We start from the raw sequence: 21,023 nt of genomic DNA on the forward strand, positions 1-21,023 counted from the left end.
AAACACAAGCCAAGAACATGAACAGTAAGGTCAAACCCAAAGCAGAGCAGTGGATACTCTTTTCCTATCACTGGCAGATACCACTTCAATTAGTCTACACAATAATAAATTTAAGTAAGTATTTATATTTTTTCAGTACAGTAAGTAAGCCATTTTCTACTCCAAGCTAAAGCACACTGCTAAAAACAAAAGCAACATTTCAACATTTTGTATACAAAAGTTAGCAAACACAGTTACAACACCTTAACATACCAAGTTTTGGAATTCTGAAAAGAAATAGCAAATACTGAAGACAGCTTAATATATCCAAAATAAAATACGTTGTTACAAATCAAGATTCGAGTCACTGATTACAAACAGGTTTTGCTTTCCTTTTTGTAAGACATATTTTTACCTGACACCTGATCATCTGTCAATCCAAATGCTGACATGACATTCTTGCTGATTTCATCCTGGTTCTTCAGTGGATCAAATGCAGACATGCTTGCCGCTATGACTTGAGTAGATGGCTTAACACTAGAGTCAGCAGCAGCAGGCTTTTCTTCCCTCCCATCTACAGCATCTACAAAACGAAATGCCCCGTTATTAATTCCCAAGATCTGAAATACAATCGTATGTGTGCACTGTACTACAGCAACTTTGAATTGCATAGTTTGGGATTGAGGGAACATTTTAACTTTTGAAATGCTTATGTCAATAAAATAGTGATGAATCAGTGTTGTATCTCAAACTGTGCTGAATCAGAGAGTTTAAGTTCCATCACGCAGTTACTTGAAGACACACTGACACTGCGGAATATCAGCATCTTGTATCACTCTCAATTCAAAGAAACAAGGTTCCTGCTTCAAACATACTGTTGTGGTACATCCTGCCTACAGATAATTCAAAATTAAGATAACTTATAGTACTTCCAGTTTATTATAGCAGCTTTTTTTGTTCTATCCCCTTCTCCCTGAATTCTTCCTAAACTGAGAGGTAAAGTTTATCATTTTGCAATTGTACACCTATCAGTGAAACACTCAGAAACCCCTTACATAGTAAGGTGCCACATTTTCTCTTAAAAACAAGTGCAGACAGAATTTAGACTGGCTAGCTTTGTTTACACTCTAAAATACAAAAGCAGCGCTTCCTAAAAGAAAGGTTGGAGTTCTTGGTTTGCCTCTTTACTCAGAATGCTGTACTCCATGACTTTGTGCCATTGTTTTCTGTGCCCAGATTACCCAGAATCTGCACACAGAGGTACAGTTTTTACAGTACAACAGCCCTAAGCTAGGAGACCACTGCCTCATAACTGGGAGAATCGTTTCCCATTCTGCTCTCCCCTATAAGCCTTTCCCATCCCTACCTGCACACTTGTGCTGTTTATCCTGAGACAGCTCTGATGCTGGTCTGAGCTCAAAATATGTGGATTCAATTTCCTAACCTGGCAAAGAAAGTAGATATAATTTTCACTGAATTCACTTTTTACTGTTTTAGTGCATCAAATTCTCCCAGCAACATGACAAGGTAAGCACTAGAGCTAGTCCAGAGCAAGCAGTGGGAGTACTAAGCTGGGAGCAAGAACTCTTCAGCAACAACAAGCTGTTAATTCAGCTCAAAGGTCTCTCAAAATGTTGTGACTCACAAGTGTTAGTTAAAGCATTTTGATACATGGCACAGAAACTCAAGACTTCAGTTTTATTCCCAAATTAGCTTAGTGCTTTACTCCAGGTAATTTGTATAAAAATTCTGTCTCTCAAATAGAAAGCATTAAATATTATGTTCTGAACCATCAAGCAACAATTACAAATGATCACAACCAATATTCAAGACTCAATTTTTTACTTTGTTAAACAGCACCCAGCTCTGCAAATCAAACCAAACAATGCTTTGCCAGGCTACCTACCACTGTCAGGCAAGTTAGTGGAAAGGCCTGGTTCAGCTGGTGGTTCTAAACAGTCCAGTAAACGATTTACTTTATTGCGAAGTTCTATCAGCTCTCGACGCAGATATTTCACCTGATTAGATTCTAAGGGTCTTGGTTGTCCGTTCACTGCAAAACAGCAATTAGATAAATTTAAGTCTGCAGTAATATTTTGAAATCCAGTTAAAAAAATAAAAATCCAACTTTTACTTGCTTGTAGCATCATCATCCTCTGTGGAGTTTAAAGTGACAAACTTCAAAGTTTAGTCAACACAGACTGAACTCATTCGGGAGTTTACTGTTCCTTTAATATTATCTCAGTTCAGCATAATCCACAGTACCAGAACTGCAGAGTAAAGTCTTCTGCATTGTTTCCTCATTTCCAGGAACATACTACTTGGTTGCAGAAAGCCGTCCCTTTAGAAAATGCCTTTAGAATTAATGTAAAGTAAACACAACTGCTGCAGTTCATGAATAAGGTCAGTGTCCAAGTTAACAGCTGCTTGCTATTCCTTGGAACTATGTGCTAATTTACCAATAGTAGCTTGAAAATAAAGGACTATTTCATACAATGGCTGACAGATAAATATTGAAGTCTATTCAGCTTTAAGCAACTAATGTTAGTTTTTAGCAGTGTACTAGTAACAGTGCAGAATGACCATTATCTTAGATTTCTCATGCACCTGTGAAGAAAACATCAAAAATGCTAGAGTGGGGTTAACACGGAAAATAATATCAAGAAAAAAAAATACGTGTGTGTGTGTGTATATATATATATAATATGCATATAACATACATTAAGCAAGCTTATGAAGAGAAATAGTTTCAGTTACCCTAAGTTCAGATGTCATATGAAACAGAGAAATTAATATCATGTATTAAGACCGTATTTTTAATTTACTGATTTCATTTTTCTAAGGTGAAAGCTGAAAGTTTTTAGTACCTTAGAGTGAAGTCCACTGCCAGAATTTTAATAAACATTATTAAAAGAAGAGACAAGCTTCTATACTTACCAAACAATGTCAGCTTAAGTATCCTACTGCATTGAATTGCAAAGGAAAGATCTGAGCTATCAAAAATTGTTATAAGATCTCCATCTGAAAAGGACATGAAAAAAAGTTACATTAAAAGCAAAGCCTTTTAACTACTGACCTTCATGGCAGGGCAGAAGTGTTACTTCATTACTCACAAATAATTTTCCCTATTTGATTCTGAAGTTACTAGGAAAAAAGTTTATTATTTTAGCCCAAGAATCAGTGTTCTGGGAACTTATCCACAGAAAGTAAGACAGAAGCATGACTGGCTAGAAAAGTGAGTCTTCTGACATTATCCCTTTGAAAGTTTCATAGAACTCACCATTCTTGTCTGTTTACATACAGGATGAAACAGTGGAGCTACAAGTTTGCGTAGTCCAACACCAGAAAGAATGATGCTGCCAGTTAAGTTATATGCCTGTTCCAACTGGGTCCAAAACTGTGCTGTTCATGTACAGACAGGAGGAGGCTGAAGGTACATGGCACAAGGCAATTCCAATTCAATTTTTAAAATACAAAATACGCACACTACCAAGAGAAAATTTTAAGTGACTAGAACATTTTCTCAGGTTTTACTCAGAACACTGAGGTGCAAGACTGAATTTCAACAATAAAGTTCCAGTTAACAGTAAAGTTCCAGTGTAAATTGTACAGTACAGTAGAAATATCTATCAGCTTTATACACAAATAGGAATGAAGACATGAAGATGTCAAAGTAGCCAGAATAAAACTTTTCTCTCAAACCAGGAATCTGACATGAAGCCTCAATGCTCATTTATTTTTGCGTGCCAGGTTTCAGAGCAACTCCCATACCAATGCATACTAATGAATGTGCACATTGCCATCAGTCACAGGAACTGTATTAGAACTGTATGGGATCCTTTATTCTTAAGATACAAAGGGTTGTGCATAAAGCACTGAATACCTTTAATACTATTAATACCCAAAAGAGACACCACGCCCCCATTAAGCCTTGTCTTTGACAATTTTTATACTCAGTCAAGACAAATCCACATGAACATCTTTTACTTATTCAACAAGGTTACAGATGACTATTCTCTTTAGCAGGACAGATTTTCTGCTGGTTTAACATATGCAACAGATTATTAATAGATTACATGAACACAAATTAAGTAGCACAAAGGAAAGAGTGGGAAAGCACTATGAGGAATGCACGTGTAGACATGTAAACATGGAAAAGAGAAGGGGATAGCAGGACCACTTCCTTCTGGAACAGCTTGGCAACTGGAAACTGAGATGAGACCTTATCTAGTGAAGCTTTACATTCAGAAGCAACAGTGCTAGATGACACATAGCTTGGAACAAAGCTGACACCAGGCTAGCAATGTTCCTCTCTAAAATTTTGTGGACAGACACAGAAACATCTTTTTAATTACAAATTACTGCCTGCAAATTCTGAGCTATTCCTTATGGTGACAAAGCTTCAACTGTGTAAAAGTTATAGTCAAAGTTTTCAAATAAACGAATGCTTCAGTACAAATAGTCATAATAGACATGATAGCAAGCTGAAACAAAAGCTTTGTCTTCCTTGTATTTCCTTTCTTTTTTTTTCCCCTATTTCATTTGGGGAAAAACAAAAAATACCCACTGCCAAAAAATGTAGTTTTTCTTCATCTTGGTAAGTTTACCAAAGGTAGAGACATTACTGATTAGCAGTATGCGTTAATAACTCATTATTAACTCTGAGACAAAGGCATCAACTTCTACTGCAAGGTGATCAAGAACAAGAATGAACAGGCCGACCACACATTAAGCACTAGTTTGAAATTCAAGCCTAACTTTATAAAGAAAAGTAGTTTCTATTATTAGCTCCATAGACCCTGTAGCATACATAACTTAGTAACACAGTGTTTTAAGATGCAGTTCTACTCTTTGATTCATGTTAATTCACTGCTGGCAGTCCTCAGTGGTTTGCTTGGGTTTGGGGATTTTTTCAGACATCAGGTTTTACTACGTATTCAAGAACCTTAAGCAGTACATGAAAATGTTTTCACACCTAGTAGAACAATTTCCTTAATTCAGAAGTCTGAAAGATGACCAACTTGAATATAAAATCTAACTCTACAAGGCAGTAATCTAACACAAACTTCTTTTCCATAGTAATTAATAAAAGTGTCATGTAACCTAAATATAACTTAAGAATATGCTTCCAACTATGTTAGACTGCAAATCCAGAGACAAAAGGTTTGGGATTTAAAGTTTTATAGTCTCCCCAATTAGGCATACACATTTGGGGGAAAAAAAAAAAAAAGGAAAAACCCCAAATGTGTTAAGATTCATGGATCATCACAGTGTGATGAAGATACAAAGCCATGGTATTTTGCAAAATTTTAAGTAGAAAATCCCACATCCAGGCCTTTATATCACTAGCTTCACATGCTACAGCAACAAGAAACAAAGCCAGGAGGGACAGATTAAGCATTCTTCTAAACACCTAAAGAGTGTGCACATGAATTCTGAGAAGATTCAGATCGAGGTTGTAGAAGTAGTGGAAATCCTTAGACCACCTTAAGGTATCTCCTCACAATAGACGAGGACAGACATTCCTCCAGGTCTGGAGGGATAAATAACAAAACAGAAATAACTACAATGTATACATTTCAATGCTTCTAACAACTGAAATAGATTTAAAGAATCTTTTATTACTTGAAACAAAGTCAAGAATACCAGAGTCCTCATCTGGCAGTCAAACTGAAACCTAGTTCTGTTAACTTTTTCCTTAATCACTTGCAACCTCCTCTGGTAGTAACAATGTTTAAACCTTCTTAGTAGTGATGATCAGCCAGGATGACATACACTGAAATTTCACATCTCGGTGGAGATACACTGAAATTTCACATCTCGGCGGAGAAGTAGCACATTCTGAGAAAGCTAAAATTAACAGTAGGAGGCCTCTCAGCTGTGAAAGACAACAGAAGAATAAAACCATAATGGTGTATGATGGAGACTGTAATTATCTTCTTCAAAAGAAGAGAGAGACAGAAGCATACACAAAACCAGAGAACTATACTTAAAGAACAGGAATTAGAAGCTTTAACCAAATGAAAAAGCACCCATCTATTTACTTTCACCTTTCCTCATTCCAGAAGGAAAAAAGAAATTGATAATGTGGTAAAAAGAAAACAAATACTACCACAAATCTATTGAGTTCTCGTGTAGCAATCAAGACCCAAAATATTAGTTCTTCACTGTACATCAATTTTGTTGAGCAGTGTTTCTCAAAAGCTTCATGGACCCAAAAACACTGTCTCCGAGTCACTCAAAGTGAAATTTTATAGCCTAGATGTATTAACAAAAGTTATTTAAGGACCACAGTCAGTGCTATTAAGAACCTGAATGCTTCAGAAATGTAGCTTTTTTACTGTACACCAGCAGAATCATCACACAGCCTTTGAACTGACTAAAAGACTGGGGATTTTATTACTTCATTCTGACTTTCATTTTATGAATAACAACATTCTGACATTCCAAGATGAAAACCCTCCAATCTACAACTCTCTTTCTACACATCTCAAGCAAGGCCCTTTTCATTCTGCAGAAGCTCTTCTTATGGTTATATTTAAGATTAATGATCAAGATTTTTTTTGTAACAAGCAGATGTCCATGTCCAACAGATTCAAACATTACTCAGGCAAAAGATTATTTTTAATAAATATTTCAGGTTAAAAGTGCCTTGTAATCTTTACTGATGGGGAAAAACATAATTAAGAATTACTACTACAGAAGTGAAGTTTTCCAAGACTTGTAAGAGCTTGCTTTAAGTCATATGTGTTTATTCCCTCCTCTACTTCAAACCCACTTTATCATTGAAAACACAAGAGAATGAGTAGGCAGAAAACTGTGATAGCACCAGCTTCCTGTAACAGCAAAAACTGAACTTTCAGGTAGTACTTCCTCCATTATTTCTGAAAGATCAGCTATGTTACGACAGCATAAGCACAAGAAATGCAGCTTCTATTATCTGACTCAAAGAATTTCACAAGAAATCACTTGCAATTGCCAATGAATTTGGACAATTCTGAAGAGGTGAATTTCAGAGTTTCTGTCCATAGATACATTATACTAGAGCAAGAGAAGTAACTAAACCTTAACAGCAGTCATCAAGTATTACCTTCATCTTTGTATTTTATTGTGACTTCGTCATTGCTCAGAAGTTTTCCTCTAAAAACTCTCTGCATCATTAGCACCAATTCATCATAGGTGATATCTTCATTATGAATAGGAATTCTCCTAATATCTTCCCCAAGCTGAGCTTTGATGATCAGCTTCCCACTTAAATCCAGCTGCCCATTCATGGTGAATTCCTTATCACCTGCAGACCTGTTAACAATAAAACATTAAAAGCATTTTAGAAAACTAAACTGTACATTATTTAAATGTATCTGATGACAATTATGAAGCTTTCCATCTTTGGAAAGCATTACTGTTTAGCTCTCCAGAGAACCCCTATTAGACACATTCTATGATGCATGAATTTCTCAAACAATAAAGTGCATTAATACTTAAACTGAGCTTAAAGGCAAAGAACAGCTCTGTAAGATCCGTCAAATGAACAGTTATCACAGTTCCCAGTGCTCAGAATTTAAAAGTTGTTTTTTTTTTTAAGTCATACAGCTTTTAAATGTGTGTGACATCTAGAAATTTCAAACTTGAGTGGGTTTTTCTGTAAGGTATCAGCCGTAAACTGTCATGAAAAACACCTATAAGAGAACTAATAATCCCTGGGATTTGCTTTTGAGATATATGCATACATCTGTCATGGGAAAAGTGAAATTCCAGCAAACGATGTCAGCCTTACAACATTATATTGGTTATATTATCAACTCTTTAAATTATTTTTACATTCCCCATAATTATGATAACCAGCAAAGGGCGCTTTCTTTTCTTCCCCATTTAAGAAAAGACCGCCATAATATAATCTTTTATGCCAATGATTACAGGTAGTATGGGGGCTTTACTAAGGAGATCAAGTTGAATCATGCACTATTTCATGAACAAATAAATGAAGAGCTAAATGATGGTTTATCATAAGCATGATTAGAACACATTGAGGGTTCCTCTCCCAAAAGGAAGATGATAAAATTTTTCCTTTCTTTGAAATTTTGACTGAGATGTTTTAACAAAGATTTTAGATTTTTAAAAGCTGCTTATTAAACCACATATTAGCTACTCATTAGACTGAGAGTCACAGATTTGTTATGCAAATAGTCTGAACAGTCATTTACACTCTGTGGTTTAAGAGAGGGGGACAACCATCCCAAAGGAAGTGCAAAAAAGCCATCTTGTACCAAAGCAGCACACAGCATATACTTCAGTTATATCTTTAACACTTTATGTAAGACAATTGAAAAACTATCACTTTGTATAAGGCATCCCTCTTGTTAAAAACCACAAAGACCATATGTTAAAAGAAAACCAGAAACTTGAGAGAAGCTACTCAGCAGAGGAATGAAAAATAAAAATAAAAACCACAAACATCTGGATAGCTAGTCAAATGTCCACTTCTTTCTTCACTGTTTTGGACAGGGCCAAAACAATCGATCTGGAATAAGGAGCAATTAAGGAAGCAGTTACTTTAACATCTGAAGCATAAATATTGGAGATCTTAACTGCAGGCAGCCCTACGCATCAAAACTGGCATTTCCAAAGCCACATGCAGTGAAACATGCTGTTCGCTCTCTTACGCAAAAAGAATTCTTGGTAGAGATATGTAGGTATCTCTCACCTACCTTTACCGATGTTGTAACATAGTGCTTTATGAGAAAACTGAATTCTGCTTTGTCAGTCTATTTTTAAAGTACTGCACTGAGATTTACTTCTTTCCTACCAGAGAAATAGGACACTCAGCTAAAACCTTTAATACATCATACATTGACGCATCTGTATATGTATATCTGCTATTATGATGGCAATGTTTTGCATTAAAAAGATGTAGTATGATGTTATCTCTAGATTGCAATTCAATTTCTGGGGGTTTGGATCATGAACTTAATATAAAGCAAACATTTCATGCAAATCCCTTTGATTAGCCTAATGGCATATGTCCTGGCTTCAGCCCAGCCAGCAACCCAGAACCACGCAGTCCGCTCTCTCACCTCCCCCTGTTTCCTCCCCCTGCTCCCAGAGGGATGGGGGGGAGAATCAAAAGAATGTAACTCCCACGGGTTGAGATAGGAACAGTCCAGTAACTAAGGTGTAACACAAACCACTACTGCTGCAACCAATAATAATAATGATAAGGGAAATAACAAGGGAAGAGAACACAACCGCTCACCACTCACTGACCGATACCCAGTCCAACTGAGCAGTGATCTAGCCCTTCCAGGTAACTGCCCCCATTTATATACTGGGCATGACTTGCTGTGGGTCAGGTGTCCTGTCTCTGCTTCCTCCCAGCTTCCCCTCCTCCCTGGCAGAGAATGAAACTCAGAGTCCTTGGTCAGAGTAAACATTACTAAGCAACAACTAAAAACATCAGTGTTATCAGCATTGTTCCCAGGCTGGAAATCAAAAACACAACACTGCACCAGCTACAAAGACTGAGAAAAATTACTACTACTGCTGAACCCAGGACAGTATCCACCCCTTAATCCATACCATTCACACCATGCTCTGATCCCACATTTTTCAATATACCATCACTCTTGTCTCATAAATATATATTATACATCCACACACACACAGATACCATTCCTTACTGCATGGACCAATCCCTATAAAGCTGCTGAGTTCATCCAGTCCATCATGTCAGGCTCCATCTCTTGTAACAATATCTCAGAGTAGGAGAGAGCGTGCAGTGTTGGATTATTGCCTGCTGATGAGACTGGAACCAGTCTGGTCACTACTGAGCTCGTCTGGTTTCGTCAAAGCTCATTCTTTGCTGGAATGATGGTCAGAGGGAAGTCAGGGCTAGTCGCTGGTGACCTGAAGACATCTAGTTGATGGGCTATAGAAGTGCTACATAGCAGGCAACAGCATACAATTGAGGTCATTGGCTGTTTTCCCCTAAAATCAAATCCCCTCGAGGTACACAACAGACTTCCCCATCTTCCTGCATTACCCACAAGGTATATACAGGTCCCTGAGCAAAAGCACTACCACCAGTGGGCTTGCCTTTACCTGAAGCAAGGATAAGTGTCGTGGTTTAAACCAAGTCTCCCAACTCCCGGAAAATTAGGAAGGAGAATCCAAGGAATGTAGCCCCCACGGGTTGAGATAAGAACGGTTTAATAGCTAAGGCATAACATAAATCACCACTGCCATTACTACTACAAATAATAATGATACAGCAAACAACAAGTGAAGAGAATACAACACCCCACCAGCCACCGACCCATAACTCACTCCACCCTGCCCAGCCGAGCACCGCGTGCTCCCTCCTCCATTTTCCTCCAGCGCTCCACCCCTCCAGCTCTCTCTCCCAGTTGCATCCTGGGCATCAGGTGCTATGGTATGGAATACCTCATTGGCCAGCCTGGGTCAGGTGTCCCGTCTCTCCTTCCTCCCGGCCTCCCCTCCTCCACCTGGCTGGAGCACGTGCTTAGAAAAGGCCCTGAACAAAAACACCCTCAAAACATGCTCGCTATCAAGCAACTGTTCCCAGCCCAGAAGTCAAAACACAGCACTGCACCAGCCACAATAAGGAGAAAAAATGACTGCCACGGCTGAACCCATGACAATAAGCCAGCCTGTCTTTCCCAGCAAATTCTTTATGTGCACCACAGGAACTTCATCCCCCTCTACAGTACATAACAGTTCTGGCTGGGCGAGCCCTGTTGGCAGATCCTCTGGGGTTGACCAACCAGGTGGCCTTTGGTACATCTGTATCACAATGCTTGAAAGTTTCCCCACCCGCTGCTCTCAGTGTAGTTTTTAACAGCCCATTGTACTGTTCAATTTTCCCAGAGGCTAGTCCGTGGTAGGGAATGTGATATACCCACTCAATGCCATGCTCTTTGGCCCAAGTATCTATCAGCTTGTTCCGGAAATGAGTCCCATTGTCTGACTCAATTCCCTCTGGGGTGCCGTGTCACCACAAAATCTGTTTCTCAAGGCCTAGGATAGTGTTTTGGGAAGTGGCGTAGGGAACAGTTATGTTTCCAGCCATCCGATGGTTGCTTCCACCCTGGTAAGCACATGGTGCTTGCCTTAGTGGGTTGGTGGGTTGCCAGGCATCCCCTCATATTTGTACTTCAGCCATTATCCTCCATATCAGAGAGGCTTTAACCACTTGGCTTGCTTAACTGCAGCACATTTCACAGTCGTGAATAACCTGGGCTATAGTGTCCACTGTTAAGTCCACCCCTCGATCATGGGCCTATCTATATGTTGCATCTCTGCCCTGATGGCCTGAAGTGTCATGGGCTCAGGTCAAAATAATTCACCCTTATGTTGCCAATCTAAGTCCATCTGAGCCACTTCAATCTTGGCAGCTTTATCCACTTGTTAGTTGTTCTAGTGCTCCTTAGTGGCCTGACTTGGGTACATGAGCATCTATGTGGCCACCAGGTTCTGCACCCGGTCAGCGATATCTTGCCGCAGTGCAAGAAGATAATCTGCTTCCATTGCTGCAACCACCCCCACCAGGCATTTGAAACCATCCATGAATCAGTATAGGGATAAAGTACTGGCCACTTTTCTCGTTCAGCAATGTCCAGGGCCAGCTGGCTCGGACCTCGGCTTTGGCCTTGGTCAAACTGACTTTGGATGGCTTTGACATCAGCAAACTGACCTGATTCACCCTCTCCTTCAGCAGTTTCTGCAACTTGTTGCTGGGGACTCCATACAGCTGCCTTCCATCTCTGATGCTTTCCGAAAATACAGGAGGACCCATCAGTAAACAAGGCATATTGCTTTTCACTTTCTGACAATTATATGGTGGGGCCTCTTCAGCACGCATCACCTCCTCCTCTGGTGACATTCCAAAATCTTTGCCCTCTGGCCAGTCCATGATGACTTTTAGAATTCCTGGATCACTGGGATTTCCTATTCGAGCTCATTGTATAACTAGTGCAGCCTACTTGTAGTAGATACTACTCCATGTAGTATCGGTTGCATGATGTGCAGAAGAGACCCTGCCTTTGAACATCAAGCCCAGCACAAGCAGCCAGGGTGCCAGGAGAAGGTGTGCCTCAGTGCCAATCACTTCTGAAGCAGCTCAAACCCCTTCATAGGCTGCCAGTATCTCTTTCTCCGTTGGGGTATAGCTGGCCTCAGATTCCCTGTATCCCCAACTCTAAAAGCTGAAGGGTCGACCTCGAGTCTCCCCTGAAGCTTTCTGCCAGAGGCTCCAGGTAGGACCATTATCCCCGGCTGCGGGTTTACATCTGGCCCGGTCCAGCCTGGTCCAAGGGCTCCTGCATGAACTGTATCTCACTTAATTTGTTCGAAGACTTGTTCTTGCTCAGGGCCCCATTTAAAAATCACTCTTCTTCTGGGTCAAATGATAGAAAGAGCTTATAATCAAACTGTAATTTGGGATGTGGGGTTCTGGAGAATGCACAACACCTAAGAAAGCTTGCGTTTCTTTCTTATCAGTTGGTGGAGACGTTGTTATCTTGTTGATCACATCTGTGGGGATCTGGTGACGTCCATCTTGCCATTTTATTCCCAAAAATTGAATCTCCTGTGCAGGTCCCTTGACCTTACTCCATTTTATGGCCAAACCGGCTTTCAGCAGGATTTGGATTATTGTCGTCCCTTTCTCAAAGACTTCTTCCGCTGTATTGCCCCACACGATAATGTCATCGATGTATTGCAGGTGTTCAGGAGGTTACTCCCGTTCCAGTGCCATCTGGATCAGCCCATGGCAGGGCTGTGTTTCCACCCCTGGGGCAGTCGGTTCCAAGTGAACTGGACACCCCTCCAAATAAAAGCAAACTGTGGCCTGCACTCTGCTGCCAAAGGAATTGAGAAAAATGCATTGGCAATATCAATCGTGGCATACCACTTGGCTGCCTTTGACTTCAGTTCATAATAAAGTTCTAGCATGTCCGGTACGGCAGCACTCAAGGGTGGTGTGACTTCATTCAGGCCACGATAGTCTACTGTTAGTCTGCACTCTCCTTTAGACTTCTGCACTGGCCATATGGGGCTGTTAAAGGATGAGCAGGTCCTACTGGTCACTCCTTGACTCTCCAGTCTACTGATCAGCTTATGGATGGGAATCAGGGAGTCTTGGTTGGTGTGATATTGCCATCAGTGCACTGTTGTGGTCGCGATTGGCACTTGCTGTTCTTCAACCTTCAGCAACCCCACAACAGAAGGATCCTCTGAGAGACCAGGCAAGGTGGACAGCCGCTTAATTTCCTCAGTCTCCAAAGCAGCAATACCAAAAGTCCATCGGTATCCTTTTGGGTCTTTGAAGTACCCTCTCCTGAGTTAGTCTATGCCAAGGATGCATGGAACCTCTGGACCAGTGACAACGGAGTGCTTTTGTCACTTCCTCCCAGTCAGGCTGATCTCAGCCTCTAGTACAGTCAATTCTTGGGATCCTCCTGTCACTCCAGAAATATAGATGGGTTCCACCCTTGACAGCTTGATGGCATCAGGGTACACTGTGCACCGGTATCTGCTAGAGCCTTATACTTCTGTGGGACTGATGCGCCAGGCCATCTGATCCACACAGTCCAGTAAATCTGATTGTCCCCTACCTCCACCTCGCTGGAGGCAGGGCCCCCCTAATAGTGATCACAACATCGGACACTTATGGCTTGTAGAAAGGGATTAGTTTTCTTTTCCGCAGCAGCTGGAGTAGAATCAGCTCTTCCACTCCATCTGGGAACCTGCTCACCAGAGACTGAAGCGCAGCTTTCATGGGATGATCATCCTTAACCTTTCTTCTCCTCTTCAATTCATGCACCCATTCCTCCAGAGCTGAGGTAAGTTTTCCATCCCACTTTCTTATGTCTTCTCCATGATCCCACAGGTAAAACCATAGGGTGGCCCATGGCGTACACTTTCTGTATCTTCTCTCTTAAGCAGCAGGACACCTTTTGTTAATAGCTGAGACATGGGCTGGTACACCTGGGGAGCTGGATAGGTCGGACACATCATCTCTCAATAGTTTGAGGTCCTGGGACAGTTTTTCCACAGATGAAGTGACGGAAGGGGTGAGATTGTCTTCAAACTCTCAGAGCCGACGAATCATTTAATCCACAGTTGGTGGTGCTACGCCGTTCCAGGTTATTGCTGCCAATGAGTGGGCTTATGATGACGGTGCATTCTGTGTAAGTTTCAGCCACATGGGTTGTGTACGTTTGACTTTGTCTGGATCTATGGGTGCATTCCTATCATCTGGCCTGTGATCGATCATCTCTATGATGGCTGATTCCCTCAGAGACTGGATGCCTTTCTCTAGAGTAGTTCACTTGGCTGAATGACTCATAACATCGTTCTTGTATAGAAACCTTTATTTCACAGCTGCCAAGAGCCACCTCCAAAGGCTGAGGGACTGTTTCTCTTTTGCAATTGCTTTGTCAATTCCTCCTTTCCTAGCAAGTGATCCCAGCAGCTTGGCTTCCCTACCTTCTAGTTCATGACCATCAGCCCCATTGCGCCAGCATTGGAGCAACCAGGTGATGATGTGCACCCCTGGTTGACAGGTAAAATCTTTTCGCATATTCCGTAGCTCAGTTGAGGTCCAGAGTCAAGAAGTCACCTCTTCTTCCTCTGATTCATGCAATAATAACTCCTGATCAGATGCTGTCCTGTGTAGTAAGTGCATTGTTTCTTCCATTTGTCTTCATCTTTCTTGCCTCTTTTTTGCTTTTCACCTTGCGTACAGGGGCAACTGATATTGGCACAAATTGGTCCTCTGGTTTAGCTACAGTGATTATCACTGTGGTTGCAATATCTGTTGTCAGGGTTTGGGTAGCTGCTGTTCTTGTTGCTGGGGTTGGTGTAGTTGCTATGCTTGGAATTGGATTAAGCTGTATTGTCTGTTGTAGTCAAGAAATTGGGTAGCTGCTGTACTTGTCACTGGGGCTGATGCAGCTGCTGTGCTTGGAGCTGGAGTCACTGCAATGTTTGTTGCAGTCAGAGTTTGAGTAGCTGCTGTACTTGGAGTTGGAGTAGCTGCATTATCTGCTGTAGTCAAGAGTTTGAGTAGCTACTGTATTTGGAGTTTGAGTAGCTGCATTGTCTTTTGCTTTGCCATCAGATCCAGAAACATATTTTTTTCCTTTGAAGGTGTAGATAGTGTTGAACAAGGCTCTGTAAGAATAGGCCAAGCCCCAGCACGTTGCCATGATTTGTCCGTCTCTGGTATGACCAGGATGACAACACACCTCATTTAAGTGTTTTACTAATTTTTCTGGATTTTGCACTTGTTCAGTGGTGAAGTTCCAAAGCACTGGAGGGGCCCACTGGCCTAGATACTTGCCCATACTATTCCCCGCACCCTGCCACTCATGACTATCCAGCCTTGAGGAAAATTTGTTGGTCCTCCTATATCGTCATCTAGCCCTAGACAAGATCCAAACCCAACTCTGCTTAACTTTCGAGATCAGATGAAATGGTTGTGGGTAAAACACACTCTGCATGTGTGCCAACATGATGATCCCCATCACATTCAGCAGGCAGGTCTCAAGGGTACCCAAAGGCCGTTCAAAACCTTCAGAACTCTCAAAGGATGGTGTAATAGTCTGGTGGGGAGGCTGGGATTGTAAGGGATTGTCTCCTTCATAGGCTGACCACCCGAGGAGGTGAAAAAAGAGGTGTAATTGCTAAACACTTCCATTATATACCTCCCAAACTATAGAAGTAACGACAACACTGGGAACGCAAGCCAGAATATTTTTCATGATCACTGAGTCTATTGTATTACAAGTCATTACCATAAAGTACAGTGAAACAAGAACCTTAGCCCAGGTCCCCTAGCCTATAAACACTAAAACAGCAAATACCATCTGTAAGTAAGGTACAGCATGCTGAAACTCCAAGATCAAGAGCAACAACTTTGAGAGTCAATAAATCAACATTGTGACGAGTGACTATTAATCCGAAGAAATGAATGCTTATCACAAATACAGTTAGACACATGCCGGTCAGATGTGTCATTATCTCAACCCTTTGTGCCCCACATTGGGCACCACAAAGAACTGTCATGGTTTAAGCCCAGCCAGTAACCCAGAACCACACAGCTGCTCACTCACTCCCTCCCCTTCTTCTCCCTGCTCCCGGATGGATGGGGAGGAGAATCAAAAGAATGTGACTCCCACAGGTTGAGATAAGAACAGTCCAGTAACTAACGTATAACACTAAACCACTAATAATAATGGTAAGGGAAATAACAAGGGAGGAGAATACAACCGCTCACCACCTGCCGATCGATACGCAGCCTCACATGAGCAGTGAACGGGTAAGTTCCCCTGTTTATATACTGGACATGACGTGCTGTGGTATGGAATACCTCTTTGGTTAGTCTGGGTCAGGTGTCCTGTCTCTGCTTCCTTCTGGCTTCCCCCCCTCCCTGGCAGAGCATGAGACTCAGAAAAGTCCTTGGTCAGAGTAAACATTACTTAGCAACAACTAAAAACATCAGTGTTATCAGCATTGTTCCCAGGCCAAAAGTCAAAAACACAGCACTGCACCAGCTACGAAGACTGAGAAAAATGACTGCTACTGCTGAACCCAGGACAGCATCCAAAAAAAGACAAGCAACTACTGAACAAAACTCATTCTCCTAACCAGACAAAACAGGAGGTAGGTAGATACAGCCTCACTGCAGAGAAAAGGGACCTACAATTAACACAGCCATGTGGCTGCTGAGACATTACAATGAAACAGTGAAGTTTATAGTATCATTAACGCTAATACATTATTCATGTTTTGCAACACAGCAGTCTTGACTGCGAGCACATCAACTCAGTCTAATTAACACTAAGTTGGTTGTAAAAGCATAGTGCTTTGCAGAAGTTGTTTGGTTTTTTGTTTATTTTTCTCTATTGAAAGCATTTATTAGAAAGACAGAACAGCAGCCATGCATAGGTTTTCTTTCACCTCCTTTCCAAAAATATACAGTTGCCATTACCTTGTCTGTCTTACTGATGCTGGATTATTGGGCAGATTTTCCACCTCACTTGAGAACTGAGTAAGGATAAGCCGCCACACACTACCAGTGCCAGAAAACAGGAAGATACATAGAAGTGAAAATAAAAACATTATTTCATTTCAGTTCCTTAGAATTATACATTTAACATCAGTCTTTCACTTTAGAACATTGCAATGAATATACACGATTAAAAAGTCACTGCTTTATCCATAATGTAACAATCACATTTTGAGTAGCATAGCGTTTGAAGTTTAACTAAAACAGAGATCTTGAACAAGAGTTGTAATTTCATAATAAAAGCTTATTTTTTCTAAATTTTGTAATTGCATGTAGGAATTTCTAACAGTAAGGTGTCCCTTTACAGGACAATGCTCTTTGGCAGTCTCAAAATACTCATTTGTACAGCCTTTTTCTTAAAACTCCAGGTTAAGAAAAATAAACTTTCATTGATTTAGCAGTACAAAAATCTGGAAACTCATTTCTTTGCTTAAAGATGAAGCATTTGTGGCATTAAGTAGTGTGTCTTCAAGGAAACTCTGCAATTAGGACAAGAAGAAAGGAGTTAGTAATGCCACCTTCCCACAGGAAAAGCCACCAAACTGCGCAAGAAGGAAATGCAATCCAAAATACATAACCACTTTAAACTATGATCTACCTTGAAATCAGCTTATGTTTTTTTTTTCTGCTGGAAAGCCAACATGATGGGTTGCATGAAGTTTCTGCAATTCACCTCTTTACTACAAGTGTTTAATATCCAGAACTATAAGACAACGATTTAGTAAACAGACCAGTCCAATAGAGAATGTAATTCTGCTCCTCCCTCCCAAACAACAGGAACTAGTTGGCACTCTTCTCCTTGCCTCTCATTCACATGCATGACACAATTTCAATCTCAAACACCCATGATACGATTTTTCAATCATTCACCATAAAATCAAATCCCCTTGAGGTACACATCAGACTTCGCCATCTTTCCACATTACCTACCAAGTATATCCAGGTCCCTGAGCAAAAGCAATGTCATGAGTGTGTCTGTCATTATCCTGTGCGGGGAAGCCCCATTGGATTTTGATTTTCCCAGAGACTGGTGCATGGTAGGGGACATGATATACCCACTCAATGCCATGCTCTTTGGCCCAAGTGTCTATAAGATTGTTCCAGAAATGAGTAAACATTACTCTACCAACAACTAAAACCATCAGCATTGTTCCCAGGCTGAAAGTCAAAAACACAGGACTGCACCAGCTACTAAGACTGAGAAAAATGACTGCTACTGCTGAACCCAGGACAATATCCACCCCTTATTGCATACCATTCACCTCATGCTCAGATCCTACATTTTTCAATATACCATCACTCATCTCATATACATATATATATATAAATCAAAGATGAAAAGTAGGTTCCTCTCATCCACATTAAACTGGCCTCCACAGCTCTCCTCTTTTAACTTAACTGGAAGTAAACTGGGATAGATACATGACATAGAAGATACATGACATACAAGTCAGATACAGACATACAAAACAGAGACATGACATACAAGACAAGCAAATCCCAGAGAACAAAGCCCCTCTCCTCTGGTTTTCACAGGTTGGCAGCTGCTCCCCTCATTCTGGGCATGAAATGTTCACCTTTAAAAAGAGCTGTACTCACTCCTGGGTGGGAGAGGGTAAGACTGTTGTGACATACTAACCAGGTGAACAGGAAGAGACTGCTCTTCTGTTTCCTCACTCATCTTGTATGAATGAGTAATGAATTCTCTTTCACCCAAATCTCACTACAGCTCCAGATAAAATTTACTGCAATGCACAAGTACAGGATACAGATAATGTACCTAAGAGTGGTTCAACTTAAGAGAGTTCATTTAGCCACCATCTTGTGTTGTTTAAGCATTACAACTGGGCACTGGTATTGCTTCTTTAGCATTACAGTGTAAGGTACTTGGAAACCGGGACAGTAAGAATTGGAACCTCATCTGTAATTCCTAAAGATACACATTTCTATGGACATATCTGAGCTCCTGTTGGTCTTTCAACAGACTGAATGCATCATTTGTATCTTTGTGCAAGGAAACCTACTACTATAATGTACCTGCAGACCTATGTCTTATTTACCCAGTATTACTTGCAGAAATCCACTGTGTATCTACAGTGATTATGAAAAGGTTGCATTTAAATGCACTTTTTTTTGTCCAGCTGTTCTTCATTCTGCTTGAAGGCATTTAGATTTTAAGAGACAGATTCTAAACACTGCAACTGGTTGCAGCTGTTACAGGAAAGTATGTACAATCTTCTACTTACTAAATTACACAGCACTCAAGCTTTTCTTCCCTCACTGTGACATAGCTGAATGGATGAATCAAGTTTTTCAGCAAAGACATCCAGAATACACAAAATGAGCTTTTTGACAGAACCAATCACTGTGTCTACTTTATTGAGGGGAAAACACCAAACAAACAGAATTCAATGCACTAGCATTTTCCTGTTTCAGGAAAGGCTGTTTTTTCGTAAAAAACTGACATCTTTCTATCCTTCCTGAGGTACCACGTGCATTTTGGGGGCACAGATTGTTTCCTCTCGTCTCACTTTCTATTCATACCACGCACCAATCTAAATGGTGTGTGTGGACAGCAACTGCCCAATCTATGTCAAGTCACTTCATGATCCTTCCTTAAGCTGTGACATCATAAACCATGCTGGATTTCACTACCCTTTTTGCATTTCAGCTAAGAAAATCAGCCTTGTCTAGCAAGGGAATACAGGCATTCACTGCTTCACTTTCCCCTCTGTCAAAACAAGGAAAAGAACAAGGTGAAGCACACAGAATCAAGCAGCACTGCATCCCAAACCCACTCGCCAGAGTGATGAGTTTTTCTCAAAACAAAGGTCAAAGGGAATGGGAGCAAGAAAGAAGAGCTCTTTTTTGTTTTCTCCAGCTCTGAAAAGCATAGGACCGACTCAGTGGGGAGGCAGAAATCATACGCTATTCCCTGTCGGTAAGCGAGGAGTCTGCAGTTCCTCTGGCTCTCAAAGGGGACAGGCTTGGTGAGCAGGGGTTGACAATCAAGAGCATTGGCGACGTGAGGGGAGCGACGGGAGACCTCTGCCAGCCCTCACCCCGTGTCCCCCAGGCCGAAAACCCCGGGAGGCAGTTTCCAGCCTCACTCAGACACTCCCAGAGGGAAGCAAGGGGGTCTCCCCGCCTCTCTGCCAGGGACCGCGTCGCGCTTGGAACCGAAGGGCGGCGGCCGAAGGCTCACCCCTAGCCCGCAGCCACCCCTCCCGCCGCCTTCGCACACGCAGCAGCGACTACCGCGGCAACAGCGCGGGGTGAGCAGCCCCATTCTCTTACTCTGGCTTCTCCGCGGTCCCGCTGGTGGACACCCCCCGCCCCGACAGAATCGGACCCCAGGTAGGGCCACCGCCGCCCGTACGTGGCAGGGAAAAGAAGGGGCTGGACGGACGGCTGCAACTGCCGAGCCTGCGCGAGTCATCCGCATGCGCACTCCAGCGGCAAGCGCCGCAGCACGCATGCTCCCGCAGCGCGGCTCCGCCTCGCTCTCCCGTGGACCAACGCGTCAGCCCTGACTCTGGCGGGGTGTGGTTAGTGCGAGAGGTTGTCCTTTTATGGGTGTCAGGGGGATCGGCCTTTCCCCCTCCCCCACCGGGCCTATCGCGTGCCTTTGGCACCGAGATAGCGGATGGTATGTGTGAGTTGGGTTCTGGAGTGAAGCCTCTCTGTGAGAGGGCGTTTGTTTCGAAACGTGAGCTTGGACCCGCAGAGGATGACGGTGCAGGGATGAAAAACCGGACATAAAGTTCCAGAGTGCTCGTCAGATGCCGGCAGCATCACACTGAGAGTGTGTTCGTCCCCGATCAGTCGTTGCCCTGACAGACTGTCCTTCCAAGCGCTCACGGCTATCCCCCTCGGCCTCCGCCTTGCATTAGGAGTTTGTCTACCTGAGGGAGAAAAACAGGAATCTGAAGCTGATTTACTGATTTTTCCCTAC

The 21,023-nt window shown here is 41.9% G+C and overlaps 1 protein-coding gene across 3 annotated transcripts; it reads right to left on the reverse strand.

The window, feature by feature from the left end:
- Nucleotides 1–335: 335 nt before the first annotated feature.
- Nucleotides 336–20,504, reverse strand: LOC117438373 (protein TFG-like). 3 transcript variants are annotated; one of them, XM_034073914.1, is made up of 6 exons: nucleotides 20,366–20,504; nucleotides 16,991–17,071; nucleotides 7,070–7,278; nucleotides 2,917–3,000; nucleotides 1,886–2,032; nucleotides 336–562 (listed from the first exon to the last, which is right to left on the reverse strand). In XM_034073914.1, exons 3-6 carry the CDS (start codon nucleotides 7,251–7,253, stop codon nucleotides 351–353), a joined length of 627 nt encoding a protein of 208 aa, XP_033929805.1. In that variant the 5' UTR covers nucleotides 7,254–7,278; nucleotides 16,991–17,071; nucleotides 20,366–20,504; the 3' UTR covers nucleotides 336–350. The 3 variants fall into 3 exon arrangements, with proteins under 3 accessions (XP_033929805.1, XP_033929804.1, XP_033929803.1); XM_034073913.1 differs by lacking the exon at nucleotides 16,991–17,071; XM_034073912.1 differs by lacking the exons at nucleotides 16,991–17,071; nucleotides 20,366–20,504 and adding an exon at nucleotides 8,435–8,455.
- Nucleotides 20,505–21,023: the final 519 nt, after the last annotated feature.

The sequence above is a fragment of the Melopsittacus undulatus genome, unplaced genomic scaffold, assembly GCF_012275295.1.
Source record: "Melopsittacus undulatus isolate bMelUnd1 unplaced genomic scaffold, bMelUnd1.mat.Z mat_scaffold_186_arrow_ctg1, whole genome shotgun sequence".
Classification (NCBI taxonomy): domain Eukaryota; kingdom Metazoa; phylum Chordata; class Aves; order Psittaciformes; family Psittaculidae; genus Melopsittacus; species Melopsittacus undulatus.